This window comes from Lactuca serriola, chromosome 4 (genome assembly GCF_051521515.1).
Source record: "Lactuca serriola cultivar US96UC23 chromosome 4, Lser_US96UC23_V15, whole genome shotgun sequence".
Lineage (NCBI taxonomy): Eukaryota > Viridiplantae > Streptophyta > Magnoliopsida > Asterales > Asteraceae > Lactuca > Lactuca serriola.
Genome location: NC_136411.1, coordinates 208,809,032 through 208,831,892, shown reverse-complemented (window position 1 = coordinate 208,831,892; position 22,861 = coordinate 208,809,032). Strand labels below are relative to the sequence as shown.

The window sequence follows — 22,861 nt, the reverse complement described above, 5'->3', positions numbered from 1 at the left end:
ACAGCATAGGATATAAATTGAGCGTCAATTTAGGACTTAGCAGATCCCAAAATAAAAACACCCACCGCATAACATCACACTCCTTCCAAGTTGTGTCCTAAAAAACCCTAACTTTCGACTATCATCGATCTCTGCAAGTATGGAAGTTAGCGTTCTACAGGTTTCTTTTCTTTTCTTGCAATGTGTTTAATGTGGCTTTTTTATGCACTATCATCTTAATATGAACTGTGTCTCTTACGTTCTTTCTATTCGACGCAAATGTCAATGTGGAAACAAATTACTTATATAACTAATGTTAAGATTTAAAAGCCTCCAGATGCCAGAAAAGGGTGTTAGTTTTTACAATTTCACTCTCAAAGTTGATTGGATACTTAAAACCCAGGAATAAAATAGATCGGATTTACACTAGTTGTGTTTACCTGAACACCATATGTACTTACTTAATTCTGTTGATCCGAAATAAAACACAAACATGTTCGCTTGATGTATGTTATTGATCATTCATGCATGTTCCCTTGTGGCTATGTACATACCTGTATTTCTTCCTCGTGTTGCTGCTTACAAAAAAAAGTAATATATTATTTTGAAACAGAAATCGATGGAGGTGGCAATGAGCAAGTGCAGGAAAGAGTGTGAAGATGAACAAATGAAGAGAAAGAAAAATGATGTTCATTGGTTTGCATTTCTTCCAGATGACGTGGTTGAAGATATCCTTAAAAGGCTTCCTTATGTTTTCCTTCGTTATAACGCAAAGTATGTCTGTAGAAAATGGTTCGATATAATTAACATGATCTTGGCAGAAAATTCTTTTTTTATCCTCCAGACGTCATTTGGATTTACGATCCGCTATGTGGATGTAAGGGAAGAAGGACAAAGACTAGAAGTGAAAGAGCAAAACCTTCGCATGCATTTCTTTGGAAGGATAAAGTCATGGTATAACGAGTTTCTTCTGATATTAGACCCTGCCAGAAAAAGAAAGTCACTGTATATTTTCAATATAATCACCAGGGAAAAATCATTTCTTCCCAAGCCTCCAACATTTTTTGCACATCAAGATACTAGCGTATGTGCAATGGCCCTTTTTTTTGACAGATTCAAGGGAGTATATAAGGTTGTTCACTTGTTTAATGGCCAATCACTCCAATGTCATATTCTACAATTGGAAAAAGATATTGTAGTCTCTCGTGTTTCCTCAAGGTGGAAAAAGATCAAAGTACCTTTTTACTTGGATCCTAGGAATATGGGTGAGATAGTTTCAATTCAAGTTCAAGGAAGGTACTTTCATTGGAATCTTAATTGTTCTAGCTTCCTGGTTTCTGTTGATATGATAAAAGAAGAAGTTCTCCAAATGAGCCTACCTGAACCCGGTGAGCGTAAGAGGCTCTACTATTCTATTTTTGAGATGGGTGGTTTTCTCAGCCTCATTGATGGAGTTTCTAGGGACAAAACTGACTTATGGATTCTTAAAGATTTTCAAAGTATGAAGTGGGAGAAGTTGCTTTCGATAACAGTCCAGGATCATGGCTTTGTAAGTGCTTCTTTTCGATATCCGGTGTGTGGCGTGATAAATAAGAGATATATCGTTTTCATGAGATCAAGGCACAATAAAAGTATATTTAGTTATGATCTGAAAAATAGAGTCTTTAAAAAGCTAAACATCCACATTGATTCGGGTGATCTTTGTGTGGCTCATTCATCAGGACCAAGTGGAAAAACTATAAGGGAGGAGGTACCGGTGTCGTTCTAAAGTTGTTGAGTCATGGCTGATGAAATTAGAAAGTAATCTGGCTTATAATTGTACTCTAGCTTGTTTTATTCTTGTTTAGCTGCAGTATTAACTATTGTTAGAGGACACATTATCACCACTGTTGAATTTGGTGTTGTACGAATGTAAGCATAAGATCTTTTTCTTAAAAGAGTAGGTGTTCTGTTTGTAACTTTGCTTGTGTTAATTAAGGAAGCCAATAAAAGTTGACAATCATAGTTGTTCCAAGGTTTACTCATCACTTCCTATTGTTTTGAAAATTGGTCTTATCACTAAAGTGGTCATAGTTATTCTATCAATTTGACGGTTCAACCGGTGTAAAAACAAGTTGATGTAAATATTACAATACAATTAATATAAGATTATACTAGTTGTCTTATCGTTAAAGTGGTCATAGTCATTTTTATCAGTTTGATAGTTTAACCGAGGCAAAAACAAGTTGATGTAATTGTTGCAGCACAATTAATATAAGATTATAGTGGTTGTGGAACCAATGTATTATATGAGTTAATTTAAAAAAAAAATTAGTTCAATAAAAAGTCAAAATATTTGAGAAGTTTAAATTTATAGGAAAATAAGAAAAATAATGAATTTTTATAATGGAAATGTTTTTTATCTTTTAAATTTAAACAAATAATTTATATAAATTCAAGAAATTAATTTGTTTTAATTTTGAAAATTTGAAATTAAAAGGTAAGTTCATTGATGAAATTGATATCCATTTATTATTATATTTATTGCAATTATTACATTAAAATATTTTGTAAAAATTAATAAAATAGAAAAACTTAAAAAATGACATGTGGAAATAAAAATTAATTCAAAATAACTATAAAATGACATTTGACAATTTGAATGAAAGTGTAGTAATTGACAAAAAACTTTCATTTATTAGAATTGAATATATATATATATATATATATATATATATATATATATATATATATATATATATATATATATATATATATATATATATATATATATATTGTAACGACCCAATTTTCATAACCAAAAATTTCGTTTTAAAAACATTACTTTTAGAAAATATAAAAGGCTAAAACATTGTCTGATCAAAATATCACACCAGTGAACCGTGTCTAAAAACCATTTCATACATTTAATTAAAATATCAGAGTACAAATCCCAGTGAAGCTCGTAAATGCGGAAATCGGAGAGTGTGTGCGTGACGTGCCGCTACCGCGCCGGCTCCTTTCCCCTAGCTGAGGAGGTACCTGAAACCAAACTGAAAACTGTAAGCACAAGGCTTAGTGAGTTCCCCCATAATACCACATACCATGCGACATATAACAATCATTATTCAGCTAGGAGTTACGGGCCTTGCCCACACTCGGGAAGATACGGGCCCTGCCCACACTTCGCTAGCCGGGAGATACGGGCCTCGCCCACACTTGTGAAGATACGGGCCCTGCCCACACTTCGCTATCCGGGAGATACGGGTCCTGCCCACACTCCGACCTCGGAGAGATACGGGCCCTGCCCACACTCAACCACCAACCCATAACATACAAGTATCACACAGACAACAAGTATAAGCAATTCTATCATGTTAACACATATATCATACTTAACTACAACAGAGATACGGGCTCGGCCCACACTCTAGTACTAGCATCTCGTCTACACGGGTCGGCCTTGGTGCCTTAGACCCGTTCCTACTAGAAAGGAAACTCACCTCGAAATAGCTGCTGGTCTGTGTGGGAACTGATCACCTACTACTGCTGCTGCTGCTGCTCCGGAACCCTCCGGCTGCAATTCCCACAATATACTCAATCAAACACTGCTCACTGACCTTGGGTAAAATGACCATTTTACCCCTGACCTTGCCCTAAGTCAAAGTCAGAGTCAACTTTCAGTTGACCTCGATTCGCCGAGTTGGCTTTCCGACTCGCCGAGTGCCTACGCAAACGACTGCCCTGAATCCCGATCCTACCCGTCGAGTTAGGCGACGACTCGACGGGTTCGCCTTCATGACCAATATTCAAGTCCTTCATCCTACTCGCCGAGTTGTATGAACAACTCTTCGAGTCCATCTTCATCCGAAGAACACTCATGCTAAGACTCGCCGAGTTGTATGAACAACTCGTCGAGTTTGTTCTTGATCTAAGGAGATTGCCTTGAACTCGCCGGGTCGGGGCATCGACTCGCCGAGTACCTCCATTGATGGGTTAAGCTTCCGACTCACTGAGTCACACTCTGTGACTCACTGCTCACTCGACACTACAAAAAGGGGGACAAACTCGAAGACTCGCGAGCAGACTCGCCGAGTCACATGAACGACTCGCCGAGTCGTTGCCATGCACTCCTTAAATATACCAATTTGCTCGATTCCAGTCCATGCCATTCATAGATCTGGACTTCTAGGACACGAATCACATGTAAAGTTTCCAACTTTACGTATGGATATTCACCAATATGGATTTTAGGGCTCAAAATGTCTCAAAAGGGTAGATCTAGGGCTAACAAGTCACATGGGGCCAAAAAGCTAACAGATCTGAGCTCCTGGAGCTCAATCTTGCATAGATCCAAAGGCCAAACGCCTTATTACGACATATAATGCACATACAAACTTGGGGAAATGACCAAGAAGGACCCAAATGAAGTTTTAAGCATAGAATCAAGGGGAAAACGGGTTATACCTCAAAGGAACTGCTGGAAGGACACAAATAATGCTTGGATGGCTTCCCTTCTTCTGGATCTACTTCCTTCCTCTTTCAAAGCCTTCAAAAACACACCCACTAACCTCAAACTCTCAAAGAAATAGCTTAGAACGAGAGATACAGGGCTTTAAGGGTCAATGGGGGCCGGCTTGGGGCTGATAAGTCCTTTAAATAGGGTGTAAACCCCTGAAACTTAGGGTTTCATCCAACAGCTGTGACTCGCCGAGTCCAGGATATGGACTCGCCGAGTCACCAACTTAAACGTGTCCCGGGTCCCGCATCCACTCGGCGAGTCGGACCTATGACTCGCCGAGTCCAAGGCAAAAAGAAAGGAAATACTCAATAACATTTACGTACCAGGAACCGGGTGCTACAAATCTCCCCCACTTATTTTAGACTTCGTCCTCGAAGTCTGCTGCTCGATCCTGAAACAGCTCGGGATAATGCTCCATCATCTCGTCTACCGGCTCCCAAGTCCACTCCGAACCCTTGCGGTGCTGCCATTGCACCTTCACTAGCTCCACCCTCTTGTTCCTCAAATCCTTCGACTTCCTGTCGAGGATTGCGACTGGGCGCTCAATGTAGTTCAGGCTGTCATCAACCTGAATATCCTCCAAAGGTACTACTGCAGAATCGTCCACTAGGCACTTTCGCAACTGCGAAACATGGAAAGTGCTGTGGATCTGGCTAAGCTCGGCTGGCAGATCCAGCCTATATGCTACCTTGCCCACCCGGGCTAAGACCCTGAACGGTCCGATAAATCGCGGGCCCAACTTGCCCTGCTTCCTGAATCGGATGACGCCTTTCCACGGCGACACCTTCAGGAGGACCATATCCCCGACCTGGAACTCTAAATCGGATCGATGCTTGTCGGCATAACTTTTCTGCCGACTCTGAGCAGTCTGAAGCCTGCTCCGGACCTGCTGGATCCTCTCAGTCGTCTTGAGCACCACTTCGGTGCTTCCCATGACTCTCTGGCCAACCTCACCCCAGCATATCGGGGTCCTACACCTCCGTCCGTACAACATCTCGAAGGGAGGGCGGTCGATACTCGCGTGATAGCTGTTGTTGTAGGAGAACTCGGCCAGGGGAAGATAGGTATCCTAGCTACCACCGAAATCTAGCACGCACGCCCGCAGCATATCCTCCAGAGTCTGGATGGTCCGCTCGCTCTGCCCATCCGTCTGCGGGTGAAAGGCAGTGCTAAAATGCAGACGAGTGCCTAACTCGTCATGGAATCTCTTCCAAAACCTGGAAGTAAAACGCACATCCCTGTCCGAGATCACCGATACCGGCACCCCATGCCGTGCCACAATCTCCCTGATATAGATGTCGGCCAATTTCTCGGCCGATATGCTTTCCTGAATCGGAATAAAGTGAGCACTCTTGGTCAATCTATCCACGATGACCCAAATCGAATCCACTCCACGTGTGGTCCTGGGAAGCTTCGTGATAAAATCCATCGTGATATCTTCCCATTTCCACAGTGGAATATCCAACGGCTGCATCTTGCCATGCGGTCTCTGATGTTCGGCCTTGACCTTCCTGCAGGTCAAACATCGCTCGACATACCATGCCACATCCCGCTTCATGCAGGGCCACCAATAGTCTAGACGAAGATCCCTATACATCTTCGTCGCCCCGGGATGAATAGAGAATCGGGACTTGTGCGCCTCCTCCATCAAAATCTGGCGCACGCCTCCGCGATACGGCACCCACACCCTATGGTGTAGTGTCAATAACCCTCGGCTATCATAATCGAAGGAGGAAACCTGACCTACTACACGCTCGCTCTTCCGATGCTCCTCCTTGATAGCCTCCTGTTGAGCCTCCCGAATCTGCTCCAACAGGGGAGTCACCACGTTCATCCGCATGCAAACGTCCCTGGTCGGCGCTGTCTTGCGGCTAAGCGCATCGGCCACCACATTGGCCTTCCCCGGGTGGTAAAGGATCTCGCAATCATAATCCTTCACCACATCCAACCACCGACGCTGCCTCATGTTCAGATTTGGCTGATCCATGAGGTACCTCAAACTCTTGTGGTCCGTGAAGATGGTACACCGAACCCCATAGAGGTAATGTCGCCAAATCTTGAGGGCAAATACCACCGCCCCCAACTCCAAATCGTGCATCGGGTAGTTCGCCTCGTGAGGCTTGAGCTGCCTCGAAGCGTAAGCAATGACATGCCCCCTCTGCATCAGCACCGCGCCCAACCCAGAAATGGATGTATCACAATAAACCACAAAATCCTCTACGCCCTCTGGCAGGGCTAAGATCGGCGCCTCACACAATCTCTGTCTCAGCGTCTCAAATGCAGCCTGCTGCTCGGGCCCCCACCGAAAGACCACGGCTTTCTTCGTCAGCCGCGTCAGGGGCACGACTATCTTGGAGAAATCCTGGATAAATCTCCGATAGTAGCCTGCCAAACCCAGGAAACTCCGAATCTCAGATGGAGACTTCGGAACCTCCCATCTCATCACGGCCTCGACCTTGGCCGGATCGACCAGAATTCCATTCTGGTTGACGAGGTGTCCCAGAAATTGCACCTCGCGCAACCAAAACTCACACTTGGAGAACTTGGCATACAAGCTCTCCCTCCTCAGGGTCTCTAACACCTCTCTCAGATGCTCCTCATGTTCCTCCCGGGTCTTGGAATAAACCAAGATATCATCGATAAAGACTATCACAGACCGGTTCAGCATCGGTCTGCATACACGGTTCATGAGGTCCATGAACGCGGCAGGAGCATTGGTGAGCCCAAACGGCATCACCACGAACTCATAATGGCCATAGCGCGTCCGAAACGCGGTCTTCTGCATATCCTCCTCCCTGACCCTCATCTGATGATAACCCGAACGCAAATCAATCTTGGAGAACCAAGATGCGCCCTGAAGCTGGTCAAAGAGGTCATCAATCCTCGGAAGCGGGTAACGGTTCTTTACCGTTACCTTGTTCAGCTCCCGATAATCTATACACATCCGATGCGACCCATCCTTCTTCTTCACAAACAGGATCGGGGCTCCCCAGGGCGAACTGCTCGGACGAATGAACCCCTTGTCTAGCAGCTCCTGTAGCTGCGTAGACAACTCCTGCATCTCGGGAGGAGCCAACCGATACGGTGCCTTGGCTATCGGAGCCGCACCAGGAACAAGGTCGATCCTGAACTCCACCTGTCGCTCCGGAGGTATCCCAGGAAGCTCCTCTGGGAAGACGTCTGCAAAGTCCCGAACCACCGGAACCTCGCTTATCGATGCATTACCCGCCTCTCGGGTATCCATCACATACGCGACATAACCTGCGCATCCCTGCTGGAGATAGCGCCTAGCCCTCGCTGCTGAACATACAGCGGGTCCATACTGGGGTCTCTCGCCATGAATCACTAACTCTCCCCCTCTTGGGGTCCTGACCCGCACTAGCTGCTGCGTGCAATCTGTCACCGCCCCATTAGGGCTCAACCAATCCATGCCAATAATCACCTTGTTCCCACGCAACGGAATGGGAACCAAATCTACCAAATAACGCTCCTCAAACAAACGCAGCACGCAATCTCGAAATACCGTCGATGCTCGCACTGATCGATCGTCAACAATCTCCATTTCCAAAGGGCAATCTAACTCGCCCGACGACTCATGAAACTTCCTGCTAGGCGCAAGGGAAACGAATGATCGGGATGCACCCGAATCGAATAACACCTGGACTGGGAGGCCGTTCACATGGAACGATCCTAAAGCATACGCATACATACAGAGCACATATCAATAACATAACATAATAAAATAAGATAGAGGGAAAGAATCATACCCGTCACCACATCGGGTGCGGCGCGTGCCTCCTCGGTAGTCAGCTGAAATGCCCGGCTCCTCACCACTGGAGCCTCTACCTTGCCCTGCCGACCATCCGTGATCCGCAGGGTCGTTGGAGCTGGCGCCTTCACCGGCGCTGAAACTGTCAACTGGGGGCAATTGGCCTTCTTGTGGCCCCTTTGGTTGCAGTGAAAACACAGCAACTTCGATGTCTGAATAGCTGAAACCGGAGTAGTACAATCCCTGCTAAAGTGCCCTGCCTTGCCGCACTTGTAGCAGCCCACTGAACCCATCCTACACGCCCCCACATGCGTCCTGCCGCATTTCCCGCAGCGGCCCAGTCCTGACTGACCTTTCGGCCTACCATCTGATCCCTTGGGCTTCTTCCCCGAAGCCCCTCCTGCCTGACCCTCCTCTAGCTTCCGTTTCCGGATGTGCTCCAAATCTATCTCCCTCTCCCTTGCCCTGGCAATCATGGAGTCCAGGGTAGGGCAAGCCGAAAAGCTAACATGCTCCCGGATGTCAGCTCGTAGCATATCATGCTAACGAGTCCTCCTCATGTCGTCGTCACCGGCATACTGGGGCACCAACAAAGCCCTCTCCCTGAACTTGGCGGTGATCTCCGCCACAGTCTCCGTCGTCTGCCTCATGTCAAGAAACTCCCTGGCCAGCTGCTGAAGCTCGACCGCCGGCGCGAACTCTGCTCTGAACCTGGTCACAAAGTCCGACCAGGTCATAGCCTCGATCGCTGAGGCTCCCAACGAGTCACCCACTGACTCCCACCAATCCCGGGCTCGGTCCCGTAGACATCCCGCTGCATACCTCACCTTCGACCCCTCGGGGCAGAAGCTAGTCAACTGGGCAGACTCGATGTCTGCAATCCATCGCCTGGCAACAATGGGGTCTTTCACCCCATGGAAATCCGGCGCACCGCTGCCCCTGAAGTCCTTGAAGGACAGCGTGCGAGATCCTGACTGGCTAGATGCCATATCACTCCTGAATGCCCGAAGGCGATCCTCCATCAACTCCATGATCCCTTCCTTGATCGACCCAAAGATAATGGGGGTCGAATCAAGGATACCCCTGGTGATCTCTGACGCGATGAACTCGCGTAGCCCCTCATCAATTGGCTCGGAACCTGATCCCGAACCTGACCCCTCTCCTGAGCCGCCATCTACCGGCCTCGATCGGAGTACCACCATTCTGCAATACATCACAACAATCATTAGTGATACTGATACTCCCTGAGGGATCACATCTACTTACAAGTTCCCTGGTCTTATATTGGCCATCCTTGGTTCGGGTACGGATCCTCTGCTTTCAGTAGTACGGGCCCATACTACCTTCCACATCTATCCGTACCTTCTTCAAGGATTGCCTCGACTCCACCAGATCCCTTTCACTATTGCTGATCACTGCTATACTCATCCTAGGCTTGCCCTAGGGAAATCTCTAGTTCTACTCTAACCAGTCCTCAGCTGCTACAGGCCTCCTTGTAATGCCAGTTAGCCATTACCCGAATACCATCACATGTGACGAGGCCCAAATAATTCTTCGAGTATCCGACTCGTCCTACAACGGTTGGACTCAAACAAGAGCTGCGCAGTAGGATCAAATCCGGCACTCTAAGATTATTCAACCCTGGTCACACGTGGCGTGACGCATTCACCTAATGGCTAACTCCCATTATTCAGAATCCCACGAAGCACGAAGCAAGCAACATTCAGATAAGGGGTAACAATCTCAACTAACTCTATCACCTTCAGGAACTGAGCTAGCATAAAGTGCTAAGCTCATACTACCAGGCATAACCTAATCAGGCTATCCTACTTACTGTCTACCTGATAACTAGCATGCAGTTTTCATACAACCAAAACACAATAGCAGGCACATAAGGCATCATTCCTAGATCCTTAGTCCTATTCTAGCATCTGTTCTACGAAAGCTGATAAACATAACATAAACTTGTATGGGTACTTTGGGGAATACTTACTCGAGCTCGGCCGGTCGCGCACATCACACACTTCGTTCTTTCTCAAAATTCTTTTCTCAATTTTCGAAAACATTTTCTTTTAGAAACTCTTTTAATCCCTCGATTTGAGTTCAGACACCCCCGAAGGTGTGTCCGAATCCCTCAAACCAGGGCTCTGATACCAACTTGTAACGACCCAATTTTCATGACCAAAAATTTCGTTTTAAAAACATTACTTTTAGAAAATATAAAAGGCTAAAACATTGTCTGATCAAAATATCACACCAGTGAACCGTGTCTAAAAACCAATTCATACATTTAATTAAAATATCAGAGTACAAATCCCAGTGAAGCTCGTAAATGCGGAAATCGGAGAGTGTGTGCGTGACGTGCCGCTACCGCGCCGGCTCCTTTCCCCTAGCTGAGGAGGTACCTGAAACCAAACTGAAAACTGTAAGCACAAGGCTTAGTGAGTTCCCCCATAATACCACATACCATGCGACATATAACAATCATTATTCAGCTAGGAGTTACGGGCCTTGCCCACACTCGGGAAGATACGGGCCCTGCCCACACTTCGCTAGCCGGGAGATACGGGCCTCGCCCACACTTGTGAAGATACGGGCCCTACCCACACTTCGCTATCCGGGAGATACGGGCCCTGCCCACACTCCGACCTCGGAGAGATACGGGCCCTACCCACACTCAACCACCAACCCATAACATACAAGTATCACACAGACAACAAGTATAAGCAATTCTATCATGTTAACACATATATCATACTTAACTACAACAGAGATACGGGCTCGGCCCACACTCTAGTACTAGCATCTCGTCTACACGGGTCGGCCTTGGTGCCTTAGACCCGTTCCTACTAGAAAGGAAACTCACCTCGAAATAGTTGTTGGTCTGTGTGGGAACTGATCACCTACTACTGCTGCTGCTGCTCCGGAACCCTCCGGCTGCAATTCCCACAATATACTCAATCAAACACTGCTCACTGACCTTGGATAAAATGACCATTTTACCCCTGACCTTGCCCTAAGTCAAAGTCAGAGTCAACTTTCAGTTGAACTCGACTCGCCAAGTTGGCTTTCCGACTCGCCGAGTCCCTACGCAAACGACTGCCCTGAATCCCGATCCTACCCGTCGACTTAGGCGACGACTCGACGGGTTCGCCTTCATGACCAATATTCAAGTCCTTCATCCTACTCGCCGAGTTGTATGAACAACTCGTCGAGTCCATCTTCATCCGAAGAACACTCATGCTAAGACTCGCCGAGTTGTATGAACAACTCGTCGAGTCTGTTCTTGATCTAAGGAGATTGCCTTGAACTCGCCGAGTCGGGGCATCGACTCGCCGAGTACCTCCATTGATGGGTTAAGCTTCCGACTCACTGAGTCACACTCTGTGACTCACTGCTCACTCGACACTACAAAAAGGGGGACAAACTCGAAGACTCGCGAGCAGACTCGCCGAGTCACATGAACGACTCGCCGAGTCGTTGCTATGCACTCCTTAAATATACCGATTTGCTCGATTCCAGTCCATGCCATTCATAGATCTGGACTTCTAGGACACGAATCACATGTAAAGTTTCCAACTTTACGTATGGATATTCACCAATATGGATTTTAGGGCTCAAAATGTCTCAAAAGGGTAGATCTAGGGCTAACAAGTCACATGGGGCCAAAAAGCTAACAGATCTGAGCTCCTGGAGCTCAATCTTGCATAGATCCAAAGGCCAAACGCCTTATTACGACATATAATGCACATACAAACTTGGGGAAATGACCAAGAAGGACCCAAATGAAGTTTTAAGCATAGAATCAAGGGGAAAACGGGTTATACCTCAAAGGAACTGCTGGAAGGACACAAATAATGCTTGGATGGCTTCCCTTCTTCTGGATCTACTTCTTTCCTCTTTCAAAGCCTTCAAAAACACACCCACTAACCTCAAACTCTCAAAGAAATAGCTTAGAACGAGAGATACAGGGCTTTAAGGGTCAATGGGGGCCGACTTGGGGCTGATAAGTCCTTTAAATAGGGTGCAAACCCGTAAAACTTAGGGTTTCATCCAACAGCTGTGACTCGCCGAGTCCAGGATATGGACTCGCCGAGTTACCAACTTAAACGTGTCCCGGGTCCTACATCCACTCGGCGAGTCGGACCTATGACTCGCCGAGTCCAAGGCAAAAAGAAAGGAAATACTCAATAACATTTACGTACCAGGAACCGGGTGCTATATATATATATATATATATATATATATATATATATATATATATATATATATATGTATACACACACACACATAACAAAAAAGAAAACTCTTCAAAATTAAATTATGAGTTACAATGTAAAACTTAAATAAAAAACTAGGGTTTAACTATCCTTTTATTTTAAAATAGAGCCGTAGACTTACTCATTTATAACATTAATTAATGGGAAATCTCCATAAAAGTTATAATATTTTATTCTAATTTATAAAAAAGTCTCAAACTATTGTTTTTTTACAAAAAAACATTAATTACCGGTAAAAATGACGATTTAACCAATTTTTCAAAGTTTATATGTTTCATTACCTACCTGGTTCTATTAAAGTCTTACTATTTTATCATAACTTATTAAAAAGTAACAAACTAAAATTTAGTGATGATCTGACCATTTTGTCATTGTAACATTCATTTTATCGGTTTTTTTTTTCCGGACATGGACGCTTAGTCAATAAATGAGTTGATAAGATGGATATGATGAGTTATATAATTTTACGCTTACCGTAGAATTTGGTACTCATCTCATCGGCTCATTTATGACTATGTATACAGATCTCCAATGAAATCGGTAAAATGTGTGTTTTCGAGAAAAAAGGTCGAGAAATGAGATGGTGTCTAATGAGATAGATATATCGGGTTACATAAGATAAGATGGACAATTGGAAATATATTATAATATTAAAAAATAACAAGTTTGTTGATAGTTTATGTAATTATTGCAATCTTCGTTGGATGCAGTTTATATTCCAAAAAATATACACTACATTAGGGAATCATGTTTTATGGTAAACATAGGATTATATAACCCAACATGTCCATTTGATTACCTCATTTAATGACTAGGGATCCAGGTCAACAATAAAACTGGTAGAATGTATGTTACAGGGAGAAAATGGCCAACTCATTAGTACATTTTAGTTTGAGACTTATTCATGTTTTTTCGTAAACAATTTTATTTTGAGACTTTTCCTAAATCAAGATAAAATATTAGGACTATTTTTTGGAGATTTTCCTTAATTAATTAAAAAATGTTGATGAAACTATAGCCCATCTAACTTTTAGGATTTAGTCTAAAAGGCCATTGATGTTATTTTCTGATTTTATAATACCATAAATTAGATTATTTCATAGTTTCTACCATCAAAATTTAAAATACAAGATTCACCAAAATTGGATTTTTTTTTTGTGGTGGGGAAACCATGGAACATAAATTGGATTATGTAAACTTTTAGGATTCATATGTTGTGGTGGGGAATCCACGGAACATGATACTCCGATCTTCACAGTTGGGGCCGCACATTCCTCTATTTTCTTTGTATTAGCTATAGCATATTCTGTAGTTATAACATCCTTTTGAAGAAAGTTTAGATAGTCATAATCAATGACATCCGTTACAGGGTCTGACAAGGCCATGTATGTAAATTTGTCTATGTTAAGGCCTTTGTTAAAGAAGTCATTTGTTGGCCTTGTACTTTCATCGCCGCCAATAATAGTATTCCAAAACTGTAGACATCCACACTACTTGTTATCACACTTCAAATGCCATACTCTCCAACTTATAAGTAATTACATTAATAAGGGAAATTTACTAGCAACAATTTTATATGAGCATGTGGGAATACAATAACTTTACATCGAGGTGTATACCTAATTATTCATCTACTGCCACTTTGCGATGTTTTGGGTTGAATTTGTTCCAAGAAATCGAGTTGAATCGAAGTTTCCCACATGGGCCACTATATCATCATCCAATAATAATGTTGCTAGGCTTCATGTCAAAATGAACGATCGCTGGTAGGCAGTGATTGTGAAGATAATCAAGAGTAGAAGCTACCACAACCCACCATAGTCATATGAGGTTGTTGCTAAAATCGATGATGAAAAAGAACTTCAAAATGCCATCGCCTTGGTCAGCCAACAATTCAACAGGCTACCCCAACGCCATTTTGTAAAAGCCAGCATTTTACCAAACCACCATTGAACCGCAACTATAATTCACGAAATAACCACTCAAGATATCCCAGAAACCCTCACCAACCAACACATCCACAAAATGCACATCATACCAAAGAGATACCATATTCCAAAAAAACATCATACTACCTTTCACACCTACCCGTATTTATCTCAGAAGATCATCATAACACCCTATTAGAAAAAACTAGAATACATGTACACCTTATTCTTACTTCCTAGAGAAAGGATAGACATCCCTCGATTGGCCGGCTGGCCCCACATAACGCATTTATGAAACTTCCACCAACCCATAACACTCATATATGTTAATCATACATAACAATGTACCCTATAGACACTCGAATACTTGATCCTACCCTAAGCCCTTCATCGAACAAGAATATCAAATAAAGCCAAATCAAACATTCTCATGCTATAAGTCTTAGTTATGTACAACTATGGTGCATACACTAAGTAACTATAGTAATGATGTTAGTTTCATATACGAAACAATACACTATCAGGCATCATATAATCAAGAAATTCTATCATGCAATTCCTAAAGATTCTATCCTATCACTAGCATGTTGTTCTACATAACATAATAACAGTTAATTGTGTGGTAACCTGGGATATACTTACTGGCTCCAACTAATCGTACACATCGCATCCTTCCTTGGTTAGTTTTGATAACAAAAATCATTTTATAAAACATTGTTCAATTCACATGTAACACCCCAAAGTTTGGGAAGCCAAGAAAAGAAAGAAAAACCTCAAGTTTATGGGAGACTCGGCGAGTCCATGGAGGGACTCGGCGAGTCCGAGCGGGATCCGGGTTTTGGTGAAAGCGACCGACTCGACGAGTCGGCCAAGGAGACTCGACGAGTTGGGTCTGATCGTGGTAAACCCTAAATCCGGGACTTGGAGCCTATTTAAGCGACTCATTCTCTTTCCTATGGTTCCTTTACTGCCTCCCTACCCCAGAACACCAAACCCTAGCCGCCATATCCGTTTTTGAGCTAGATCTTGCCTTGAAGAATGCACTAAAGCTTGGAGGAGGAAGAAAGACCTTGGAGGTGCAAGAAGGGACTGTAGATCTGGGATTGTGGAGTCATTTCAGACCAATTGGAGGTAATAAGCTGTTGCTTGGACTCCCTTTTGCATCTAGATCTATTCTTATGTGTGAGTTTTGGCCATTGTTGGTATGATATGTAACCAATTCGAGTTGGAGGTTCAGATCTGAGGTTGCTACCTCAGATCCATGTTGGTTTTGGTCTTGAATCCCCTAAAGTATCAGCCCTTGGTATGTTGAAGAAGCATGTTTGCCATAAACCCTAGTTTAGTGTGTTTTGAGCATAGATCTCTCAATCTACACGTAAAGTTTGCCACTTTACGTGGGGAATAGGCCCTAGAAGTATGGATCTATGAGTTGGAAGTTCTGTTTGGCTCGAAAAGCCACTACATGGATTGAGGACTGGATAGACTCGGCGAGTCCTTCGAGTGGACTCGACGAGTAGCTTGAAGATGAGGAGGAACTCGACGAGTAGGATGAACAGCTCGTTGAGTCGGTTGAAATTAGGCATGGACTCGGCGAGTTGGACGAGCAACTCGACGAGTTGGTTGAAGATTGTCTAGGACTCGACGAGTCTGTTCTCGGACTCGGCGAGTCAGATCGCGAAACCCTAAACCCTTTAAGTTGAGACTCGAATCAGTGAGTCGGGTGGTGACTCAGCGAGTTGGACAGGACAGGACTTGGAACTAGTTGGACTCGGCGAGTCATGGACTGACTCGGCGAGTCGGGTCGCGAATAAGAAAGACCCTGAGCTTATGAACTCGGCGAGTCTTTAGGAAGACTCGGCGAGTAGGGTTGATCTGGAAGGTTGACTTTGACCAGAGTTGACTTAGTTGACTGTCAGACTAAGTGTTATATGTATATTGATAGCTCGGAGAGCTAGAGGAGCAGCGGTTCAGGGGATTATCGAGTAGCAGCCAGAGGTTTATCAGCAGGGTTCAGCAGTCTCAGGTGAGTTTCCTTCCAATAGGAACGGGTCTAAGGCCACAATGCCGGCCCGTTTAGCTAGCAGTAGTTTTCGGATGTTGATCTGATACAGTAGTTAGTATGTTTGATGCCTTCGTGGCTCAAACATGATTTATGTGTTATGTGTTCCGGGCTACGGCCCGATGTAGTATGCAGTATATGTGTGTTTATGCCAGTTGATATGTTATGATATGCTGTGTTCAGTTAGCTTCGGACTTCGGTCCGATGGAGGGGACAAGGTCCCAGACAGTTAGCTTTGGACTTCGGTCCGATGGAGGGGACAAGGTCCCAGACAGTCAGCTTCGGACTTCGGTCCGATGGAGGGGACAAGGTCCCAGACAGTCAGCTTCGGACTTCGGTCCGATGGAGGGGGCAAGGCTCCAGTCAGTTAGCTTCGGACTTCGGTCCGATGTCAGCTTCGGACTTCGGTCCGATGGAGGGGCAAGGCCCCAGTCAGTTAGCTTCGGACTTCGGTCCGATGTCAGCTTCGGACTTCGGTTCGATGTAGGGGGCAAGGCCCCGTTAGTCCGGACTTCGGTCCGATGCAGTGGGCAAGACCCAATATGTGCTTTATATGTTTTTGTGCGATATGTGGTATATTGGGGGAGCTCACTAAGCTTCGTGCTTACGGTTTTCAGTTTTGGTTTCAGGTACTCGGTTTTCAAAAGAGGAGCTCGGGAAGATTGCAGAGCATACACCATAGTCAGTTAGCCTGGGAATGTTTGACTCTGATAATGCTATTATGTTTGAAATTTAATACTCAAAAGTTATGTTTGACTTATGATACGTTGTTTATAAATCTATTTTTAGTAATGTTTTAAAAGAAATTTTTAGCCGTGATTTTTGGGTCGTTTCAAGTTGGTATCAGAGCCTTGGTTTGAGGGATTCGGGCGCACTCCCGAGTGTGTCTGAACTCAAACTAAGGAAGTGGTATATAGTTTTCAAAAGAAAAATCATAGTTACAAAAGAATTTTGAGAAAAGAAAACAATTTTTAGAAAAAGCAAAAAGAGTTTTGAAAAGAGAAAAGGGTGTGGTGCATGCAATCAGCCGAGCTCAAGTAAGTACTCCCAATTTACCCATACAAGTTATATTATGATTATCAGTATCAGTTTCAGTATTAGTTTCAGTTTCAGTTTCGGTTCCCGTTTCAGTAGAACAACATGCTAGAATAGGACTAAGGATCTAGGATGATGCCTTATGTGCCTGCTTTATGTGTTCAGCTTTATGAGAATTGCATGCCAGTATTGAGTAGACAGCAGTAGGATAGCCTGTTATATTTTCAGCAGTAGTATGTAAATTGATCAGGATTTTGTTATATTTTCAGCATGGTGACGTTGCGTGAGATACCAGTTAGCAGTTCAGGAGTCGAGGAGGGGTCTATCTCGGGCTTCAGAGCCGGGCAGCTTGATGATCAGATGAGGGATTTCATTTCCACAGAGATTACGCGCAACATCATTGATCAGACTCCAGTGATTTTTGGTTCGGTTAGAGAGGCCATTGTGGAGCTCATGGGCAGTCATCTTGAGGCCTTTAAGGCCGGGTTAGTTTCAGGGCAGTTTGGGGCTCGTCTAGGCCCCAAATCTTATGGAGTTTAGGGATCCATCAGGGAGGGAGATCCCATTTCTAGTTTCTTCCATCAGGGGACAGGAGTGAGCTGGGCATCCTGTTTCCAAGAGAGACCTGTGTATGATTGGATGGTTGAGGAAGTTTCACGAGCCATTCGCGAGGACCTGCCAGACATGGTCGTGAGGATCACTGATAGATTGATCGAGAGGCTCCAGGATCAGACAGTTGTTGCTCAGTCGGCGGGCAGGGAGTCGGAAAGGAAGAGGAAAGTGGATGAGACTCAGGTAGCCTCAGGTTCGGGTAAGAGGCCCAAGGGTTCGGATTTGAGGGAGAGGAACTATGAGAACCGCAGTCGATGCGGGAAGTGCGGAAGGACGCACATGGGGGTGTGCAGGCGTAGAAATAGTGGCGATGCCGGATGTTTCAAGTGCGGCCAGATTGGCCATTTTAGCAGGGATGGCATTATTACCATCGCCCAGGGACTTGATCCGATATGTTTCCATTGCAGTCAGAGGGGCCACAAGAAGGCCCACTGTCCGAGTTTGTATTCAGCAGGGCAGGCGCCAGCTCCTGCCCTTAGGACTTCAAGTACCGATAGTGGTTGTCGAGGCCGGGCAAGGGCGCCTACGGCTCGGAGCCGAGTTTTCCGGTAGGTTTCAGCAGAGATTCGAGCAGCACTGAGTAATGAAGGTATGTAACTTTTGCTTTTCTGTCAGCTTATGTCATGATTATATTGTTATGGTTCTGCATCAATTTGTGGTATAAGTGTTGTGTTATAGTGTGGCTTGCTTGTGATTATGTTTTATGCCATTTGCATACCTCGGATAATTGGTTGGTAGTTAGGGGATGTGCTCTTATGGAGAAGGTTTCGGAGGATGCAGTAACTGTAGCATGGTTGAGAGAGATTTGGTTCGTTTCGCTAGTTCGGAGTGGTTAGTGATTGGGATGGATTGGTTAAATTCCTACCTGGCGGGCTTGGGTTCCCCAGTAGATGTTCCAGAATAGTAGTGAAGATCAGAATCTCTTTTGAGTGTGAAGCAGCAAGGGTAAGCAGGATCGAAGTGGGGGAGAACCCTCCGGGTATACATGGATAAGAGTCACGTAGACTCAGATTGAGTGCGCGGCCTCTGGGAAGAAATGTAGTAGCACAGTGATGGATGGATTGAGAAGTTCAGAATTGGGAGTTCGATAACTTTTCCCAGCAGTTAGTTCATGTAATCGAGATGGTTAGAAGCTGGTTGGGAATCCAGGATTGGAGGACCACCTGTCGGACGCTGAGAGTCAGAATGAGGATCCTGAGAACGGGTAACAAGAGATGTTTTCGTATTAGTAGCCAGTGTCTGAGGCAGCATGCAGGTTGCGTAGATTCAGGAGTTGGGAGGTTGGAAACTTCCCAACAATAGCTTCTTGTATCCGGATTAGTAGACGGTTGGTTTGGGAACCAAGCCGAAGAATTCCTCGTCGAAGCACTAAGAATATAAAGGATATAAGATGTTGAGGTTGATGCAGTATTCGAAGACTAAGGGCTGTTTTTGAGAAATCGGGATGAGGAATCACTAGCGGGACTAGGGATAGTCAGGAGGTTCTCGAGATAGTAGTAGTGTTGTAAGTCTGCGGGGGTAGCCGTAGCATTCACTAGCAGTCAGATAGCAGTAGTAGTGTTGTAAGTCTGCGGGGGTAGCTGTAGCATTCACTAGCAGTCAGATAGCAGTAGTAGTGTTGTAAGTCTGCGGGGGTAGCCGTAGCATTCACTAGCAGTCAGATAGCAGTAGTAGTGTTGTAAGTCTGCGGGGGGTAGCCGTAGCATTCACTAGCAGTCAGATAGTAGTAGTGGTGTTGTAAATCTGCGGGGGTAGCCGTAGCATTCACTAGCAGCCAGATAATATTAGAGAGTTGTAAGTCCGCGAGCGTAGTCGCAGCCTTTTATCAGATTGGTAGGTAGCATGAGCGCGTGCTAGACGCGGGAAAGCAGTAGTACCCACCAGTTCGGGTGCAGCAGTGAGGATATGGGAATCCACGGGTTAGATTTCGGATTTCCCAAATGGATCAGTTATGGCTAAGTCGGCAATTATGGCTATAGATCGTCACATCAGTTATGAGATCAGAGTAGCAGTGGACCGTTGGGGTTCGGGTATGTTGCGGGCTACCGTCGGTCTGGGAGCCATCATGTTGTTAGTCGTGGAATTAATGATCTCAGGATGTGACGTATGGACCCGATCGGTTGGATCGGAAGGTTGCTGGAGCCACAGTGACAGGATAACTAGTGGAAACTAGTCCTAGAGGAAGATTTCATTCAGAAGTCGTGGAAGCGACTAAGTGAGGAGTCCCTTGACTCCACAGTTGGGTTGGAGTTCAGTGTTTCAGCCAGTTCAGTGTTTCAGGCAGCTCAGTGTTTCAGGCAGCTCAATGTTTCAGTCAGTTCAGTGTTTCAGGCAGCTCAGTGTTTCAGTCAGTTCAGCGTTTCAGGATCGTTCAGCGTTTCAGTCGGTTCAGCGTTTTAGGCAGTTTAGTGTTTCACGCATGTTCAGTATTGCAGGCAGTTCAGTGTTTGGAAGGTTTTAGGGTTTTGGGTCAGTATTGTATTTGCGTTGGAATGCAAGTGCTGACGATATAGTTGGTTGATTTGGAAATGGCAAGTCCCTCTTAGCAGGATCAGTTGAGCCTTTTGCCGAGTATAAGTGATCTGTAAGGATAGCTAGGCAGGTAGCTTTTCATTCAGGAGGGAAGGCTCGAGTTAGTAGGAGATGAGTAATCAGGTGGGATAAAAGCAAGCTGGTTCCAGCAGCATCGTTTCAGTATGAGCGACAGAATGGATAGAACAGTTATAGATAGTCGAAGTATCTTCAGGAGTCGCTGGAAGAGACTAGGAGTTTGCGATGGAGTGTAGTGACCGGTGGAAGTCCGGTAACTCAGATATCGGGAGATTGGTTAGACCAGAGTAGTCTCAGTGCATCCGGTAGGCGGATGGGAGGCAGCAGGATTTTCAGTCGGAGGAAGTAACGTTGAGGAAATTATGGAAAAGAGAAGGATTCAGTATGTTCCAACGGTAATGATCGGCATGGTGAGTGGCTGGAGTGTCGGACAAAAGGGTGTTAGATTTTCCAGACAAAGAGTTGGAGGCAGTTCGCAGGCAGTTGATCATAGCAAACTTCGAGGACGAAGTTTAGTTTAAGTGGGGGAGAGTTGTAACACCCCAAATTTTGGGAAGCCAAGAAAAGAAAGAAAAACTTCAAGTTTAGGGGAGACTCGGCGAGTCCATGGAGGGACTCGGCGAGTCCGAGCGGGATCCGGGTTGTGGTGAAAGCGACCGACTCGACGAGTCGGCCAAGGAGACTCGAAGAGTTGGGTCTGATCGTGGAAAACCCTAAATCCGGGACTTGGAGCCTATTTAAGCGTCTCATTCTCTTTCCTAGGGTTCCTTTACTGCCTCCCTACCCCAGAACACCAAACCCTAGCCGCCATATCCGTTTTTGAGCTAGATCTTGCCTTGAAGAATGCACTAAAGCTTGGAGGAGGAAGAAAGACCTTGGAGGTGCAAGAAGGGACTGTAGATCTGGGGTTGTGGAGTCATTTCAGACCAATTGGAGGTAATAAGCTGTTGCTTGGACTCCCTTTTGCATCTAGATCTATTCTTATGTGTGAGTTTTGGCCATTGTTGGTATGATATGTAACCAATTCGAGTTGGAGGTTCAGATCTGAGGTTGCTACCTCAGATCCATGTTGGTTTTGGTCTTGAATCCCCTAAAGTATCAGCCCTTGGTATGTTGAAGAAGCATGTTTGCCATAAACCCTAGTTTGGTGTGTTTTGAGCATAGATCTCTCAATCTACACGTAAAGTTTGCCACTTTACGTGGAGAATAGGCCCTAGAAGTATGGATCTATCAGTTGGAAGTTCTGTTTGGCTCGAAAAGCCACTGCATGGATTGAGGACTGGATAGACTCGGCGAGTCCTTCGAGTGGACTCGGCGAGTAGCTTGAAGATGAGGAGGAACTCGACGAGTAGGATGAACAGCTGGTTGAGTCGGTTGAAGTTAGGCATGGACTCGGCGAGTTGGACGAGCAACTCGACGAGTTGGTTGAAGATTGTCTAGGACTCGACGAGTCTGTTCTCGGACTCGACGAGTCAAATCGCGAAACCCTAAACCCTTTGAGTTGAGAATCGAATCAGTGAGTCGGGTGGTGAATCAGCGAGTTGGACAGGACAGGACTTGGAACTAGTTGGACTCGGTGAGTCATGGACTGACTCGGCGAGTCGGGTCGCGAATAAAAAAGACCCTGAGCTTATGAACTCGGCGAGTCTTTAGGAAGACTCGGCGAGTAGGGTTTACCTGGAAGGTTGACTTTGACCAGAGTTGACTTAGTTGACTGTCAGACTAAGTGTTATATGTATATTGATAGCTCGGGGAGCTAGAGGAGCAGCGGTTCAGGGGATTGTCGAGTAGCAGCCAGAGGTTTATCAGCAGGGTTCAACAGTCTCAGGTGAGTTTCATTCCAGTAGGAACGGGTCTATGTCACACCCCCAAACCAAGGATGGCGGAAACGTCCAGGGGTGGAGGACTTCATGTACAGTATCACAACAACGTGTATAATAGTGCTCAAAGTAAATACAACCATCATAAATATAATTGAAAAAGTTACATCAAGTATATGTTTACATGTTTCAATATGATGACAAAATAAATTGTTGACGGTTTAACGTCCCATCCTCAAAGCGCTGAAGTTTTCCTGTTTCACTGATTTCCTGAGAATACAAGTAGTTTTGAAAAAGAGTGTCAACGATTAAGTTGGTGAGTTCATGA

The 22,861-nt window shown here is 45.0% G+C and overlaps 1 protein-coding gene across 1 annotated transcript; it reads left to right on the top strand.

Annotated features, from left to right (window-relative positions):
* Nucleotides 1-598: 598 nt before the first annotated feature.
* LOC145099151 (uncharacterized) lies at nt 599-1,747 on the top strand. The gene has a single exon (XM_079036739.1). The coding sequence runs from the start codon at nt 599-601 to the stop codon at nt 1,745-1,747; it is 1,149 nt and encodes a 382-aa protein (XP_078892865.1).
* Nucleotides 1,748-22,861: the final 21,114 nt, after the last annotated feature.

Excerpts from the sequence above, each read along its gene's own strand:
- LOC145099151 (XM_079036739.1), top strand. The coding sequence starts at position 599 with ATGGAGGTGGCAATGAGCAAGTGCAGGAAAGAGTGTGAAGATGAACAA.